Genomic DNA, 17,245 nt, shown 5'->3' on the forward strand with positions numbered 1-17,245 from the left:
CATGGACATGACGTCACTTCAACAGGAAAAGTGACAGAAACTTGCTGAAGGATAATCATAGCAAATTTCTATTTCACTAGGACTACTTTCCTCAATGAGCTCTAGGGTGTGTCCACGTCTCCTTTTGCAAAAAAATGTAAACACTATCTTTTATTCACCTACTCCCGTTTTTCTCTCCCACCGCTTTTCCACTCACTCTTAAAGAGGTCTTGTTTGTTCTGTGCATTCATTGTCCCACGCAAGAATGCGCCACCGCATCCAATGCTTGGAACCTGTCTGTGCAGGCACCTCTGGGTAACTGTCTCTTTGAGAATTTAGGCCAGTTCCTCCCCATTTGTTTCCTTATCCTGCTCTCAATCAGGAGTTTACCAAACTTCTTATCACCACCAAGTCCGCCTCCATCAGCAAGTACTCTTTGGAGCACCAATTCTGTAATAGGGGTTGGCGGGCTGCGGGCAGCGTGGTGAGGAAACTTCAACATGTTTCAGAGAAATTGAGACAAAGCAACAAGCCAGCGGGGCCAGGCAAGCGGGACGTTCCGTGGCGCCCCAAAGGAGCTCGAGATCGGAATTTGGAAAAGGAACGCGAGCATCGGAATCTCTCTCCCAGCAACCACCCAGCCAGCCGGCTGAAAACCTGGAAAGTGGATTTCCCTACACTCCCTCCCGGAAACTCCTGGGGGGGGGGTGCTTGCGGCCGCTCTCACTGAGCATGTGCAGGCGGCGTTGCGCATGCTCCGTCGAGGTCCGGTTCGGTTTCTGTTGCGGGACCAGCGGTGTCTCCTAACGCAACCGGAACTGTCCGGCGCGGGGCTGGCCTCCCTCAGCTTGGGCGGCCTTGCAGTCTCCGATCCTCCCCGTCCCTCATCCCCTCTTCACCCCCTCGGCTTGTTTGCCGTTTCCCGGAACCAGCCGTCATGAGCGCGAGGCAGCCGGCGTTGTTTCCACCTCGGTGGCCGCGGTTGTTGCTGCTGTCGCTGCTCCTGCTGGGGGCGGCCCCGGGCCCGCGTCGGGGCGCCGCTTTCTATTTGCCTGGCCTGGCGCCGGTTAACTTCTGCGAAGAAGGGAAAAAGAGCGATGAGTGCAAGGTGGGTGAGGCCTGGTGGACCTCTGGGTGCACTGTCGGAAGGGGAAACCTCCCTCTGCCGGGAAGCTGGGGTCCGAGGGGAAGGGGGCGTAGCAGTGAGTGGGGTCGAGTGTCTGCAGAAGCGGCTCGGCTCGGCCGGGCTGTGGGTCGGAGGCTCTGGAACGGCCCTTGTGGAGATGTAGATTCTGTCGCACCCAGTGGGCCTCGGTGAGGCTCGCCTCCCGTCTGGCGGGCCAGGTTGCACGAGCAACTGTGTTGAGTTTTCCTGGAACAGGGACTGTGTCTGTGTGCATGGCGCTTCCTTGGAGTTGGAAGCGTGCGTGTCAGCAGCGAGCGTTCCACTACTGCGAGTGCTCACTCACAGCCCCGTGTCACGCACTCCAAGTATGTGGACCAGGAGGTCTTCCAATAACTTTATTTTATTGCTTCCTTGTTTTATTCTACTTTCCCGGAACTCCTGGTTGGTTATGAGAGCTTGTTTCCAGGACTTCGGTATTTTAACTTCACGTTTAGCTGTTACTTAGTCATTTGTGAAATATAACACCCAGAACCGCATTAATAGTTGTGTAACGACTTGGATCTCTAAGTTGTGTAATTTCTAGCTTTCAAGTGTAAAAAAAATTTTTTTAATATACAAAAAATATATAAGATCCCACTATTTTGTTTCTCTGAGATTGTTTTAAACACTTGGAGAAAATGGCATTTTCTTCCTAGAGCAAGTCTTGAAAACGTTGATCTCTTAAGACCTTCATACTCAAGGTTTTCAGTTTAACTGCTAGTAAAAGAGACATAAGTAACCTGGTTTTAGGTTATTCGGCATAGGACATGATGATATGCTATAATACATACACAGTTATTCTAAGTTGGTGAAACTTAACATTTGGGGCTTGAGGATCTCTTTGAAACCATTAATAATTTTAACAATTCAAGTAATCGTTCAGCAAACTTTTACAATCTATAAATAGGTTTATTTACTAAGTTTGATTTTTGTTTTAAAGCTGGTGTTTATTTTATGTCTGCCAGCTTTATGTAGCTGTTAATTTTGAGCTTATTTTAGGGCATTAAAGAAGCTATTAAACTTTTCATAGCATTTTACAGTTTCTGTTTAAAAACTTGGATCTCTAAAAATGTCTAAGGATCTTTAAGGTTTACTCAGGTCAGTAGCGCTTGAAACTGTAACTCTCATACCCTGCAGTGCAAGCAGCTTTCAGTTCTGACTGAAAGAATATAGTGCTTCCAGGTGGAAGGGGCAGCTAGTGTCACAAGCACACTGGTTTTTCCATTAAATATTTTAGTAACCGGCCTTTAAAACCTAGATTTTGGTCTTTAAATATAACAGCAATCGTGTATTGTATTCCTAGTGCCTTTAGAGACAAAAAATAAAAATAAAAATGCATCCCTGTCTTCTAAGAACCTCAAAGTAAAGGACATGAGTTTATGAACAGATTATTGAAATCTGATATGTTATAAAAGATGCATGTCCAAAGTGCTCTAAAACACAAATGAGGAAACATCTGTGGAATCGAGTCTTCAGGGAAAGCTACAGCAAGGAAGTGACATTTGAGAAGAACTTAAAATATTATGAGAGAAATTTACAGATGGTCTGCCAGTTAGATGATTTTTGTTTTCTCCTCAGGTTTTTCTTTAAGTAGTACTTTTCAGTTACCTTTTGGTTAATTTCAGAGGGTCCTTTTGGATTTTTAATTTTCAAAGGTACATCGTTTCTCCCAAATGTTTGGATTTCATCTTTGTTGCCAGTTGCTTTCACATCTTGGTCAATGGAAACAACTCTGATGAGAAGTAAGATGTACTTTTAGGAGTTTTTGTTTTTTCCTACAGTTTTGTTTTTTCCTACAATATGACTAACTGGTGTAGGGAGTTTGAAGTAAATGTTAATATGTATTCTCTTTGCCTCTCAAAGGAGGAAAACAGTAAACAGTTTAAAAACAGTTTAAAATTTCATGCTTCAATCAGGGTTTTAACAGTTTTTTTCCTCATCCATTCCATATCTGTTAAGAAGGACAGTCTTGTGTACGCTATTCAGAAAAGCTGAAGGGACTTATTTTAAAAGTTAAGAATGGGAGTTGTGAAATGGGAATAATTATTTCTGGAAGATGCTGTTGGAGTAGGGAATCAGGAGTTGGATGAATTGGGTAGATCATTGATCATTTCCATCGGTTTTTCCATCTGTAAATAGGGATAATCGTATTTGCTTATTATATAGTCCCCTTTAAAGATATTTTGCATTTCTTAGCGGAAAAGTACAGTATTTAACATCATTGTGATATTGTAACATATAAGTGTAGAGATGAAATGAGTATGGATATCTTCAGCATACGTGTAATTTATGTACTGTAACGTGCATGTCCTGCATTTAGCTGAAAATATTTTACGTTCAGTTCACTGGCAGAGGGACAAAGTTCAGTGAACATAAAATTATATTAATATTGCCCTGACTTCCATTTATGATCTTTGTTAGCCGTCATAAGTGCTCTGACTATGTTCTGTGAGTTAACTTTTGTTCTTTTAACTTGCTATCATTACATGTACATTTGAATATCAACATTGTGAACATTCTCATTGGTTTTTATTGACTGTATAGTATTTCATTCTGTTACTGTGCTATGTATGGTTTGTTTAACCATTTCTTGCTTATAGAGCATTTGGATTGATCCCAATTTTTCTCTATTATAAATAGCTTTGCTAGAATGTATTTAGCAGGAATTACTCACATATTCCCAAATATAGAATTACTAGGTCAAAGGCAGGAAGCTTTAGATAATATTGCCAGGGTTCTTTCAAGAATTAGGTTTTATTTACAACACCGTTAGCTAAATGATTCCGTGTCTCCACAATATTTTATAACTTTTATTTATCGATTTAATAGTTATGTGATGGTACATAAGACATTTTTTAATGCTGCATTACTTTCATTGATATTGAGGTTTCTCTGTCTTTTAATTTTTTTTCTTTTATTTGCCTTATTAGTTTTTGAAACCATAATGATAAAGGATTGAACCATAGTATCCCTTTCCTCTAGAATCCATTTTACTTTCTTAAAATCGAGGAACAATAAGTTGACTGCAATAAGTAGGATAAAGCTCTGATTAGTTAGGAATAGATCTTCACAGGGTAAAATGTGCAGTTCTCATTTACTTTGTAAAAGTTTTGTCAATTTCAGTTAGTTACCACATGCTGTTTAGCTTTAGATTGAGTGTTAAGAGTGCTCAGTGGCATTCTGATAGCTAATAGCTGAAAACTATAGAGCAGTTTACCCTTGCTGCTTTTAAATTTCAAGTAATTACTGGTTTGTCAACATGAATTCAAACTTAACAACTAAACTCTATAAAATATCTGCCACTCTTTAATTGTTTGATGTGTATAGATCATGTTCTTAGATGAAAGATTAAGGTTTTCCTGTGCAGTAAGGAAAAATGACCAAACAGATCCACGAGTGGTTTAAAAAAAGAAAAAAATATTTAAATAAATTAGTTTAACAACTTTTTGACAAAAGGGAAACTTAATCAGAATCATACTTTTAAACTTAACTTTCTTGGCATTTATTTTTAGCAGCTTTCAATAAGTGGCGTGTCTATTATTTGGGGAGCAGTTTCCTATAAATATGGAATAAGTCAAATTTAAGAAAACAGTTCTAAAAGTTGCTCTGAACAGACACAAGTATGAATGTATATCTACCTGTTTTCATTTTACCATAGAAATAGTTTGAAGATTTTGAAATATCTAAAGAAAAAATATAATTTACATGTGTACTTATCAATAGAATTGACATATATATTTATTGATTGATACTTAGTGTCACATTCTCATAGTTTTCTCTAGAATAATAGAGCATTGATTCTTAGCTTCTGGAAACTAGTCAATGGTGTGTGGGTTACTGGTATTATTTCAAGTATGAAATCTGGCGTTAGAAAGAATGACTTTGACTGTGATAAATTCATATTCCGACTGTTGTTCTTCCTTCTGGTGAAAAAGTACATGGAGCTGAGTTAGAAAGTTTGCTTTCAGAAATAAAAATTTTGAACAAAATTATTTTAAAACTTATTCTTCATACTGGTGATCTGAGCACTAGGATTGGGAAAGCAAGCAAGGTTGATACGGATAAAATAGTGTCTTGCTGCCTTTGGCTCTGCACAGAAGGAAGCCCTTCCAAAGGTGTAGACTTGAACATCGGAAACAAAGCCACAGACCCCACACCCTCCCCGCACTCGCGCAGACACAAGTGAGTTCCAGAGACTGGCCTGTACTGTTAGCCTTAAGAACCCAGTTCCTGGTCTTGGCAGTTTTCTGTCAGTGTCTTCTCAGTAAGTGTTACAGTTAATTGTAGCTACTTTAAATGTGTTCTACAAGGTGATTCTCTGTTGCCATTAAAATTAAGTATCCATGAAAGCCTTTGGAGGAAATTTGTAAATAATTTTCTTTGCTCTTCTTAGTCTCAACTTTCAAACCTATTTATTGCCTTTTGCTATTATTATATACCTGGCACACACAAAGTAACACAACTGTAGTCTTTATTATTATTAATGGTAATTGTATCATTAATCCTGAGAACAAACCTGTGATTTTTAGTTGGGAAAACTGAAGTTGGGTAAGACATAGTAACTCTCTGAAGAGTACATCGCCTGTAAGTAGTGAATCCAAGGTGCAAACCCAGCGTGTGAATCCCAAGTCTGGGCTCTTCCCATGGGAGCACTGCTGTAAGCTCCACGCGGAGCCCTCTCCTCCTCCTGCCTTACTCTGGAAATCCCTGCTGCTCCTAGTCCGGGCCTTCCACAAGCAATACAGTTCTCAACAAAAAGCTCTTTGCCTGTGGAATCGATTTTTAAGTAGTCAGATTATATATTCTTTTCTTTGATAGAGTCTAAAATTAAAATTTTATTTTTCAGTGGGGTGGGGAGAGGAAGAACCTTAGCATCTAGGAGATTAGTTTCTGGGCATTGCTCGTCAAATAACTCGAAGCTCATGAACGTCCATTTGTGTGTACCAGCATTTTTACTATGTCTGCGTTAAGATTTCCGTTCTTCAGAATTTTTGCCTCTGTGGACTTCTCCAGTATTTAACAGTTAAAGCTTTCATAGTTTTTCTTTTTTGTGGCTCTGCCTTGGTATCTCAGACCCTTTTGTCACTTGTCATTTGCCTTGATCCTTGTACAGAGTCACATTTCTTCACAGAGATTTCTTTCCGCCTTGAAAACCAAAAGTAGGTGTGGGGGGAGACCGATGGCAGGGCAGCCAGGGTAGTATAATAAAAGCGGAAACAAAGGAATGAGGAAATAGGAAAAAAGGTAGCCCTGTGACATGGCCTGTGTACCTTAAAGCAATAAAACAGAGTGTAGTTGTGACCAAAGCTGAGGATCAGATGTAAAATGGGTGGATTAGGACTAGAAATAAAATTGTGCACTTGGGAGGAGAAGGATTTAGAATGGAGACCATAGAACTCTAAACCATTTCCATTAAAAATTTCTTATGGTGGATTGTAATCAGTCTTTTTGTATAAACCTTTCTTTAGAATTTATAGTCTTGCTTTAAGATTTATGTGTAACTTCCATAAAACGTTCAATGTTGCAACAACTTTTCATGCTTGTAATAACTTTGGGACATTTTGAAAGTGGGGATGTGAAGAAACTAAGTAATCTTCAAGGCACTTGCAAGTTATGTCAGTGATATTTTGGGGTTGGCTGTCTGTATTTAAGGTAGATTTCCAGATGAAGATGCACTTAATTAACTTTTGGGTGGGGAATAAAGATGTTTAGAGTGGGAAGTGACCTTAAAATTAATCAAGTACTGTCAGTCCTCTTTTAGCACATTGCTATTTTAATGATAAGAAAATTAAATCCCGCAGAGATTTAGTAGGTGCCCCAAGAACATATAAACAGCTTTGTCACTTTTTTCCCTCATCTGAATTATAAATTCTTCGAAGACGAGTGTTGATGTGTTTTGTATTATATTACAATGTCTAGTGTGGGTATTAAATAAATATGATAATTGAATTAATTTCTCCTGGTTTTTCAGCATTTGTTATTGTTACTGTTCCTCAGTTTTCACACACATTGCAAATTCTACAGTTTTCCCCTACTTAATACTTCTTTTGAAGTCATCTTCCCTGCTTCTTGAACATGTTTGCCACTCTAAATTTTACTCTTTTATCTTTATTTCTTACTGCTTTGATTTGGCTTCTGTCACTTCCTAAGACTAAAGTGTGCTCTTAATTTTAAAGCCTTTTCTTTTTCCAACTCTTACTGTGACAATTTTCAAAATTCATAACATTTGAAAGAATAGTATAATTATCACCCATATATCCACCGAGACCCCCTAGAGCCAACAGTTGTTTATATTTTTCCCTATTTGTTTTATCTGTGTATGTACTCGTATTTCTGTTTTTTAGGGGTGAGTGCCATGATGTCTAGTGTACTTTTGCCTTTCCTCAAAACCACATAAACTCATTAGCAGTAGCATTTCCTTTCTCCTTTCTCTCAATTTTTAACATTTGTTCTACTGCCATATTACTACGAGTATCTCATTCTTACGATACTTATGAAAATTTCCTTATTTCACTAGAGGATCAATATTTTAAATTGAGTATTGTAAATGTAGCATACTTACAAATGTAAATTGCTCTATTCTATGTTAAAGGTATCGTTAATTTTAATTTACACTTCTTAGCATGTTTTAAGTGATACGATTCTTAAATTTTTAGATTTTCACAAATTTAAAAAACGAAGAATGAATGAAGTGCTACAGAAATAGCCAAGATGAACTGACTCCACAGTGTGTTTTGATTAGTTCACTGAACATCAGGAAAAGGTCCGTAATTTAGTGGTGATATCAATGATAAACTAACCTTCCTCTAAAAGTAACTGTGGAAAAGTGTCAGAAGAGATAAGAAGGGAGAAAAGTGGAAGACTGAGAACAGCAGAAATTAAAAGTGATGGTAGCAAAAGTTGAATTTACTTTTTGTGAAGCAGCAGTCCAGTTTTTTAACTTGTTTCTTTGTCTTAAAGTACAGCAAGTAATCCCTAGCTCATAGGTTGTTATGAGAATTGTACTTGATAATTATTCTCTTCCCCTTCCCTAGACGAATAGCTAAGAAGGGAGTAATGAATAGGCATAGACAGTAGATCAGAAGGCTTGCTGTCTTAGTGCCCTTTCATGGAAGGGGAGGAGGGAGCGCTGCTCACAGAACCCTCAAGGTTATTCTTGTACTGATACATATTCAGATTCAGGAATGTCCAGTTTCTCTAAAATAATAGACAATAATGGCTACGTTTATTTAGTCATTTAACTTAACAGCCATTGCCTACCACCTGTGGACCAGCTTCTGTGTTTTCTGTTTTATTATTATCTTATTCATTTCTCACATTAAAATTATTACTTGTGTAAGAGCTCAGCTGTATCAAGAGTAGACCTGGTATTCGCTGTGAGCCCCGCAGTCTGCTCAGTGCTGTCTCCACCCTGAAGTCGCGTTCCCTAGTTCCGTGCTGTGTGTGAAAATTCATTTTGTCTTAGGTGAAAGGTTTGTAACAATTGTTTCTTGGGGTTTTCTTTTTTGGGGGGGGTTCAATGTTGGATAATTCTATGGACAGCCCTTGATATTTGTGGACATCCTTATAAAGCACAAAGTAAGGCCAAAATATATGTTTGTTTTGTGGCGTTGTTAACACCTTTGCTACTAAAAGTAGAGTTTGAAGTTGCTTCACCAGGTCAGGAAAAGTTGTTATATAAGGTAAATTTAAGGGGGACTTGATAGTGGATAAAATGCCAAGAAGATGGCTAAAAACTAATAATATGCAAGTAAGAAAACGGAGGGAAAGGGTGTTACGAATCTTCGGGCTATTGACTGACATGGAGTAAAGTGTGGTATGATCAGTTACAATGATACTAAATTATATAAACAAAAGACTGGTTTCTGGAAGAGAAGTTTTCCTGGCACATAGAGTTATTCAAAGGCTTACAGTAGACCTAGAGGGAACCGGTGAGTTTGACTTCTAACATTTTGACAATATTGTTTTTTAAAAAGGTTAAATTGGAATTTAAAGTGGTGTTGGTTAGCTTAAGGTCAGAGTGGGTTAAAGAATAGATCCATGGGGGATAGTAAAAGTGAAGACAGACTTCCAGGAGAGGTGCTTGAGGCTCATTTGGATCTTAAATTTAGCAGAGAATGAATGTGAAATGTTTCATATATTAGGTTGGTGCAAAAGTAATTGCAGTTTAAAAGGTTAAAAATAATTGCAAAAACCACGGTTACTTTTGCACCAACGTATACATAATAGTATTAAGCTCCCATGTGTAACACAAAGTAAAGCCAAGGGAATATATTTCCAGAAGCTCTCTTAAAGTTATATGAGAGAGCAAAAAGTAATAAGGTAATTTGGTCATAGACAAGTTTAGAAAATATATTTGAAAAAGAAAAAAATTACATTTTTGAGATGCTGAGCTCGAAGCTCATCCATCATCAGTTACAGAACATAGGAAAGAGGTGAAGCGTATCATTGAAGAATGATGTTTATGGCCAGAAGAGCTAATGAAAAGTAACAATGTCATGTTGTATGAAACTTGATGTCTAAACCTTGAATTTTGCCTGTAATTCTCCATGACATACTTTTTAAGAAAGATACGAGTGTAGGGCAAGGTCCTGAGAAAAGCAGCCGGCGTGATCAAGGAGACAGGTGATTCGAAAGATTAAGACTTTTCCGTTTTGAAATATTAAAACTCAGAGGAGATATGAGAGAAGTCAAAAAAAATGAGAATAGGGTTTTCTCTCTTGGTCTTATAATCCTGTGGCCAAAAAATGTACCATGAAACTTCAGAGAGAACATCACAGGCTGAGCAGAAATTCTTGCCTCATCCATTGGGTTGAAATGGAAGAAACTTTTACCTTGAATTTATATGCCCTTGAACAGTGTCCTAAAATTTTTTGCTAGCATCAGCTCTTTGAATCCTGTGCCCTGTTTTAGGTTCTCTAAGAACCTAAAGAACTTTTAGAAACTTTAAAAAACATTGACTTTAGAGAGCATTGAAAAATACCTAGAAAACCGAGCTCAGGGATGAACTAGGAATCAAGTCCAGCTTGCTGCCTGTTTTTGTAGGGTCCTTGAGCTAAGACTTGTTTACATTTTTAAGTGATTGGAAAAAAAGTTCAAAGAAGAATAATATTTAGTGGTGAGTGAAAATCAAATTTCAGTGCCCATAAGTAAAGTTTTATTGGGCTGCTCTTGTGCTTGTTCTTATGTACCGTATGGCTGCTTTTGCACTGCAGTAGCAAAGCCTAAAATATTTACTCCCTGGCCCTTTAAGAACAAGTTTGCCGACCCCTGGAATAGACTAACAAACAACATTAGAGTTATTTTTCCAGGTAAAGAAAAGATTGTAGTGACTAGAGTAAAAATGTTAAGTGTATGAAGAGGGTATATAAATGGTACTAAGCAGCATTTTATTATTTTCTGTTAATGGTGCTAATACTGAAGCCATTAGCCTCCTGTGACTATTAAAATATAATTAAAATTAAATAAAAATTTAAATGCAGTTCTTCAACCACACTGACTCCCCGTTTGCCGTGTGTGGCTAGTGGCTACTCTGTTTGACAGCGCAGATAATGCATATTTCCATCATTGCTTAACGTTCTGTTGGACATCGCTGCATAATAGTAAATACTTACGTAGTACTTTGTGCTAGGTATTGTTCTTGAATCTTCTCAAAAACCACATGAAGCAGGGATTAGTATTACCTCCATTCTGTTAAGTTGGTGCAAAAGTAATTGCGGTTTAAAAGGTTAAAAATAATTGCAAAAACCGCAATTAGTTTTGCACCAACCTAATGAAAAAACCAAGACACAGCAAAGTGAAGAAACTTGCCCAGGATTTACAGCTAGTAAATGTCTGAGTCAGGATTTAAACCCAGACAGCCTAGCTCAGAGTCCCTGGTCTTAATCACTTTGTACTGAACAAAGTTGAGAGTCAGGAATATGCTTAATGGTAGCACATGGGATTTAGCTTATGTGCTGAATTTAGCTTATGTGCTGAAAATGGGCTGTACAGATTTTGAAACTCAAAACCTAGAAAGCTGTGTTGAATATAATAGCGACATTCCTTTTAAAAAGAAATCTAGAGATGTGACGTGGATTAGCTTAGAGGAGCCTACAGTCTTCATTAAAATATATTAAAAAGAGTGTTTGGAGTCTGATGTGTCTTCATAGCAGTGAAAATTATAAGTAGTGAACATTATTTTGGCAGAGTAGGCCATTAAGTTGAATTTTGCCTTCACAGCTGTTATACATACATGTGTATTTAAGCAGGCTGTAATGCTTAAATGTCAAATCCCATTATCTTTTTAGTTAAAGTGATCAGTAACGTAGTCTTGAGTATTTTGTGCAAGGAGACACAGTTTTTTTGTGTTTGAGATAGTGTTGCCATTGAGTTGTCATTTCATTTGAGTAGAATTTTAGGGTTTGCATATGATACTGTTTTCAGTACTACATACAAAAGCTAGTGTCTTTTCTTCCATCTTATAACATGAATATTGGATGATCATTTTAGAAGATAAGCAGGGTAGCCTAGGCCATTTCCAGTTCTGAATATCATCAAATTTATTTGGTTTTATTCATTTAAGAAGTATTTTATAAGTATCAACTCGTCAGTGCCCCATGAGGAAAATACTGTTATCCCCATTTTACTGATAAGGAAACAAGCACCCATGAGGAAACTGAGATATTAAATAACTTGGCCAAAGTCACACAAGTAGTAAGTAGTAGAACTGGGATTTGAACCCAGGCGAACTGTCCCCAGAGTCTGCACTTTTGCCTGCTATGTTTTGCTGCTTTTCCAATGGCAGTGTATTAGTAGTTTGTTGTACATCAAGCATGTTGTCTTGCTTTTGGGATACTAACAAGTATACAGGACTGCTGACAGCACTAGTGAATGAGATCAAAATGACAAATGTGGCTTTATGCCATTCCATGGAGTCTTACGATCACAGACTCCAGAGGCAGCCATAGCAAGCTAACTGTATACAAATAACTTGTGCCCATGTAAACAGCTCCTATTTAGTTGTTTTTCATTAGCACCAAAAAGTAGTTCAGGGCACACCAATTACTTACTGGCTTCTGCACCTAAAGAATTCTGTCATGAATAGCAGTGAGCCCTACGGAGAGAGTGGGTTATGTTTTAGGTCCTATGGAATTTCATTTACACCTTGGAGAAATTTTAGGAGCTTCAGCAGGAAGGTGCTTCTTTAAATTAGCCCATATATCCTAGGAAGTTGATAACAGCTCCCCCCCCCCCCGTTATTGAACTTGATCTGGTCTTGTGAATTTCTTCGCTGTTACTACCGTGTAGTTCGGCAGTCTCAAACTGTTCAAATCAGTCCTCCAAAGTTAGAGCATCCTGTCATTGTCCATGTCCTGTCTGCTTAGGAGTGGTACACAGCGCATGGGACTGTATTTCTAGTACAGTTGATCTAGAAATTTCTTACCTACTTGGGAGCATTTCTTGATTGCTGTGAGAATGCTTTAAAATATTATTGAAAAAATAAAAATTATTTTGTGCTGCAGAATGAAATACTGAGTTTAAAAACCAGGTTTTTAAAAACAGCATCTACATTGATGTGATGAATTATTATTTAAAATATCTTGTTTAATTTTTTAGAAAATTTAGAACTTAAAAGATGTTTAGAAAATACTGGAGACATTTGCATCTCTGACAGTTATTTTGGTGTAATTTAAGTGCATATAAATCATACTCAGTGAATGGATTTGTAAAACATTTGTTTAAAGTAGGTTAGATATCATGAAATTTCACGTTTCAAACATGTCAAATTCTTTTTCAATTCTAAGTATGACTTAAGGTTTGATCTTCAGTTGTTTATCTTCTAATTCTGTTTCCTTATTTTCAGTCTGAAATAGAACTGTTCGTGAACAGGCTTGACTCAGTGGAATCTGTTCTTCCTTATGAATATACAGCGTAAGTTTTCAGATCGGTTTTTATATAAAATTTTGTGACTCATCAGGATTTTATACATTTAGAACTTTATTTTTTCCACAGTTGTGGATAAATTCACATGCATTAAAAAATGTACAGGGCTTGAAAACATTTTTAAATGGGTATTTTTTATTATTAAAATGTGAAATGTGATCTTTTTATGTCACTTTGCAGTACAACAGAAGCACCAACTGAAAGAATGGATTTCCTTTTTCATCTGACTGGACAAAGAGTCATTTTGTTTTCTTTAAATTTTTTAATAATAAAAAACCCCACAAATTTTTAAACAAAATCTTTAAGTCCCACATAATCACTCCCCAAAAATAATTACTTTAATGTCTGCTCCACATTTTTTCTCTGCATATGCTAATGTATATAATCACATTTGTATGTTTTTGTTTTAAACAAAAGTAGGTTCAGATTATTGTATTTGATTTGCACTTTGTTTTTCTCACTTTGTCTGTTATGGGCATCCTTCCATGTTAATACACAACTACCTCAGTCTTTTTAGTAGTAGTTTATTATTCCTTTGTAGAGATTGGTTAGAGTCCATGTGTAATTTGTTTCACTATTTATGAGCATCTGATTACATCCATCTTTTGATTTTATAAAAATGCTATCTGAATATCCTTTATTCATTTGACCATTGTGTACCATATTGGGTGTAAAACATAGTTGTTAAATTTTAGTTGGCTTCTAAATTTCTCTGGTAGCTAAGAGTTTTGAAAGAAAATACGTGTTTACTGTAGGAAAAAGGCACACACAAAAAAGTCACACTATCCTTTAAGAATCTATATGCCTAAATATGTATGAGGAGAGAATACAAAATTCATAAATGGATGAAACATAATTTATATATAACTGTTGGAGACTGCTTTTCTGGGTTTTGTTTTATTATATAAACAAACATTTCTTCTTAAGTCTTTGTGGCTATTCCTGGGAAAATTCAATGGCTCTTTTACAAGCAGTAGATAGTTTTCATTTGGGCCTTCCCAGCCCTACGTTTTTTTAATCACCCAAGATTCATCTTCCTCTAGGAATCTAACTGATCTGCAGCCATCACTGTGCTGGTCTCAAGTACTCCCATATCATTCCAAGGTGAACACAGAACTGTCCTTTAATTTTCTGCCATGGAGCTGAAAAGTAGGCTGTAATTGTTAAAACAAAACTTTGTTAAAATCAGGTTAGTAACACAAGGAAGTAACAACACAGAGCTAAGCTTACAGCTGGCTAGTGATGACTTTTCCACAGTTCTATTCTCAGAGGATCTGTCTAGCCATGCTTCTCATTTTGGGATGTGTTGGCCAGTGTGTCAGGATGAGGCAGAAACCCGGGGAATATTGACACATCTTCTTAAAATATCATGTGATCAATATTAAGTAAAGATTTGGATTGGAAAGCTATAACAAAAGGAAATAAGTATATAAAATTAAGAGTATTATTTCGAAATCAAAGTATTCTAAGACATAATTTTTAGATGTTTCATGTTTTTTTGTTTTGGGGTACATGGAACTGGGAGTATGAATGTATTTCTTACTCATCTAATGGAGCTTCTGGAATGATCAGTACCTAATCTGCCCTCAAGATTTCCTAGGGGTGTGCTATTTCATTGCTTCCTTTTGTGTTTAAAAATTTAAATATTCTTTCCCCCAGGTTTGATTTTTGCCAAGCATCTGAAGGAAAACGCCCATCTGAAAATCTTGGTCAGGTATTGTTCGGGGAAAGAATTGAACCTTCACCATATAAGGTTTGTATTCAGTATTATATGTTATGTAGTTGCTTTTTTTTTTTCCTTACAGAAAATCCTGAGATAACTTGGTCCTCCTAGCTAAGGAGGAATTCATTTCTCTTTTGCATCCAGGAATAGTTTCTTAAAGTTTCAGTTTGGAAGGATCCCTCCCCTTCTCATGATATGTCATGGATAAGTTTGTCTTAACGAGCATTCATACAACCAGTGTTATAAACGATAAAGTAGTAGCCTACGGACAGTGCTCAGACCCCCGGCCTCACCTTACGCAGGGACCTGGAAGCCCTGGGTCCTGAGAAGTCGCCCCAGCTACTCCCCCTCTTTCCCCCCCTCTTTCGGAGCAGTGTCCATAGACTTTCTACTGTTAGCAAATACCGCGCTCCTTGGACTCCCTCATTGGGTTTCTGGGAAGCTAACCTCTCTGTTTCAACCATTAAAAGTGTATTTGGAACATCTTTGATATATTTTTATGACATCAGTTAAACCAGTCGAAGCACAATATAAAATATTCTCTTCAATATGTGTTCTTCATCATCACCCAAAATGATTCTACCTTTTAAATCTAGTATCTTTTAAGCCCGTTATCCTTCTGCATTGCACAGTCCCCTGTTCATTTTATATCTGCTCTCCTGCACGAAGAATAATGGTCTCTCCCTTTCAGGAAAATTTAACTAGTTTATAATAATAATATATCCCCGCATAAAAAAATTAAAGAGCGCAGAAGAATATAAAATGAAAACTAAGTCTCTCTCCACCTCCCACTCAGTAGCACATCACAGTTTGTCGTTCATCTTTCCTGACATTTTCCATGCACTTAAAAGCATATGTAAATAAAATTAGATTTATTGTTTTAACATATTCTAAACTACATTTTTCCTTCAACTCTCTACTTTGGCATCTGTCCACATGAGCACTCCTTTTAATGGCTTGACCCCAAGTTTTATTCCCCAGCCTAATAGCTCCCTCTCTTGATTTCACATCCTTCTCTTCTATGGCCTGACCGCATGGTTACCTGCCTTCCCTAATTTCTCACTAATCATCCTTATTTATCTCCCTTGGCACTTGATTACATTAAGCATCTGTCCAGCAAATGTCCAAGCCGAGATTAGGCCCACTAGCCTTCTTCCTCCAGCACAGAATTACACTGTGAAGCAGTGGGAGAAAAGACACATAATTGTGCAAGTACAATCCACTACAAGTTTATAGTTTTCAACCATAAGTGTGTCCTCTTAAAATATTCTAACTTGAGATTTTCCACCCTAAAGAGACCAGTAATGTAAAAAATTTTTCAGTGACAATAGATTTGAAGTCTAATGGGATAAAGTCACTGGGAAAGGAGGAATTCAAATCTATTGTCATTGAAAATTTATGGACATTGGTAGTGGTGAGTAGGGCAAGCATATTTGTGTGACATCTCCCTGATGTAATATTTTGAAAGACTACTTTGGAAGTTATTGCATTCTTTTTATAGCAGAGGGTGATTTTCAGACGTATTTATTAAACTATACAATTAACTTAAAATGTTCATGAGGTCTCTCAGCCTCATCTTTCTGTTTATTCCTTGGCCTTGAGAAATAATGGAAGAGGGAAGCGCATTAATAACACCTGCAGTGACCTTGAGAGACAGCATGAGTCTCTAGTAGTAAACAGCCCTTAACAGCAGTAAACAGAGGGAAGGCTAGCAAAATATTCAGACCCCGGAGAAGTTTTGTTCCTTTGGGGCAGACTTTAAAGGCAAATTACTTCCTTCGTAAGATCCTACTCAGGGTACATTTATTTACATGTGAAGATTATGCCTTGCTTATGTAAAAGACCCTTCTTTTAGGCCTGTGGCTTTTCAGATATAATTTTGTATTAACAACAGAGGAGTATTTTAAAATGGAGGAAGGTGTGCACCTAATGTTTTCCATGAGTTTCCTAGAATTTTTTGGGATCAAGAGCTGTGCTAAAACAAATTATTTAATCCCTATGCTTAAAGAGACAGAGCAGGCATTTCTTCAGACCAAGGCATAGGAATGCTCATGATGCTCAGATATCAGATTTTTTTCAAGCCAAAATATTTCCAAGCCAATATTTTGACTTACATTTTTTGCTATTATTCAGTATTGATTTCAGTATTGATTTCTTGTCCTATATTTTTAAAGAATTTTGCCTTATTTTAGATCTGCAGTAAAAAACAATGATAACAACAAAACAGAACCCCAAATCTGTTTTGCCATCTTTTATCTATGACTTCAGTTGATGTCAGAAAAACAACAGCACGAGACATTGTGTGTGTTATGTGAAGCTGGAGCCACATTTCATAGGATCATAAAAATCTCATCTCAAGTCTAATCTCTCATATTCACTCACTGACTCACACCTGTTGAATGCCTTTCATGTGCCAGGCACGATGCTAGGTGTGGGATACAGCAGTGAACAAG

General features: G+C 37.2%; 1 protein-coding gene across 1 annotated transcript in view; it reads left to right on the forward strand.

The window, feature by feature from the left end:
• Positions 1–723: 723 nt before the first annotated feature.
• Positions 724–17,245, forward strand: part of TM9SF2 (transmembrane 9 superfamily member 2) — a 51,634-nt gene continuing 35,112 nt past the window's right edge. Inside the window, exons 1-3 of the mRNA XM_019756917.2 lie at positions 724–1,087; positions 12,990–13,057; positions 14,729–14,822. Of these exons, the coding sequence (XP_019612476.1) occupies positions 917–1,087; positions 12,990–13,057; positions 14,729–14,822 (333 nt within the window). The 5' untranslated portion in view covers positions 724–916. The remainder of the gene's footprint in view (positions 1,088–12,989; positions 13,058–14,728; positions 14,823–17,245) is intronic.

This window comes from Rhinolophus sinicus, linkage group LG04 (assembly GCF_036562045.2).
Source record: "Rhinolophus sinicus isolate RSC01 linkage group LG04, ASM3656204v1, whole genome shotgun sequence".
In the NCBI taxonomy this organism is placed as follows: domain Eukaryota; kingdom Metazoa; phylum Chordata; class Mammalia; order Chiroptera; family Rhinolophidae; genus Rhinolophus; species Rhinolophus sinicus.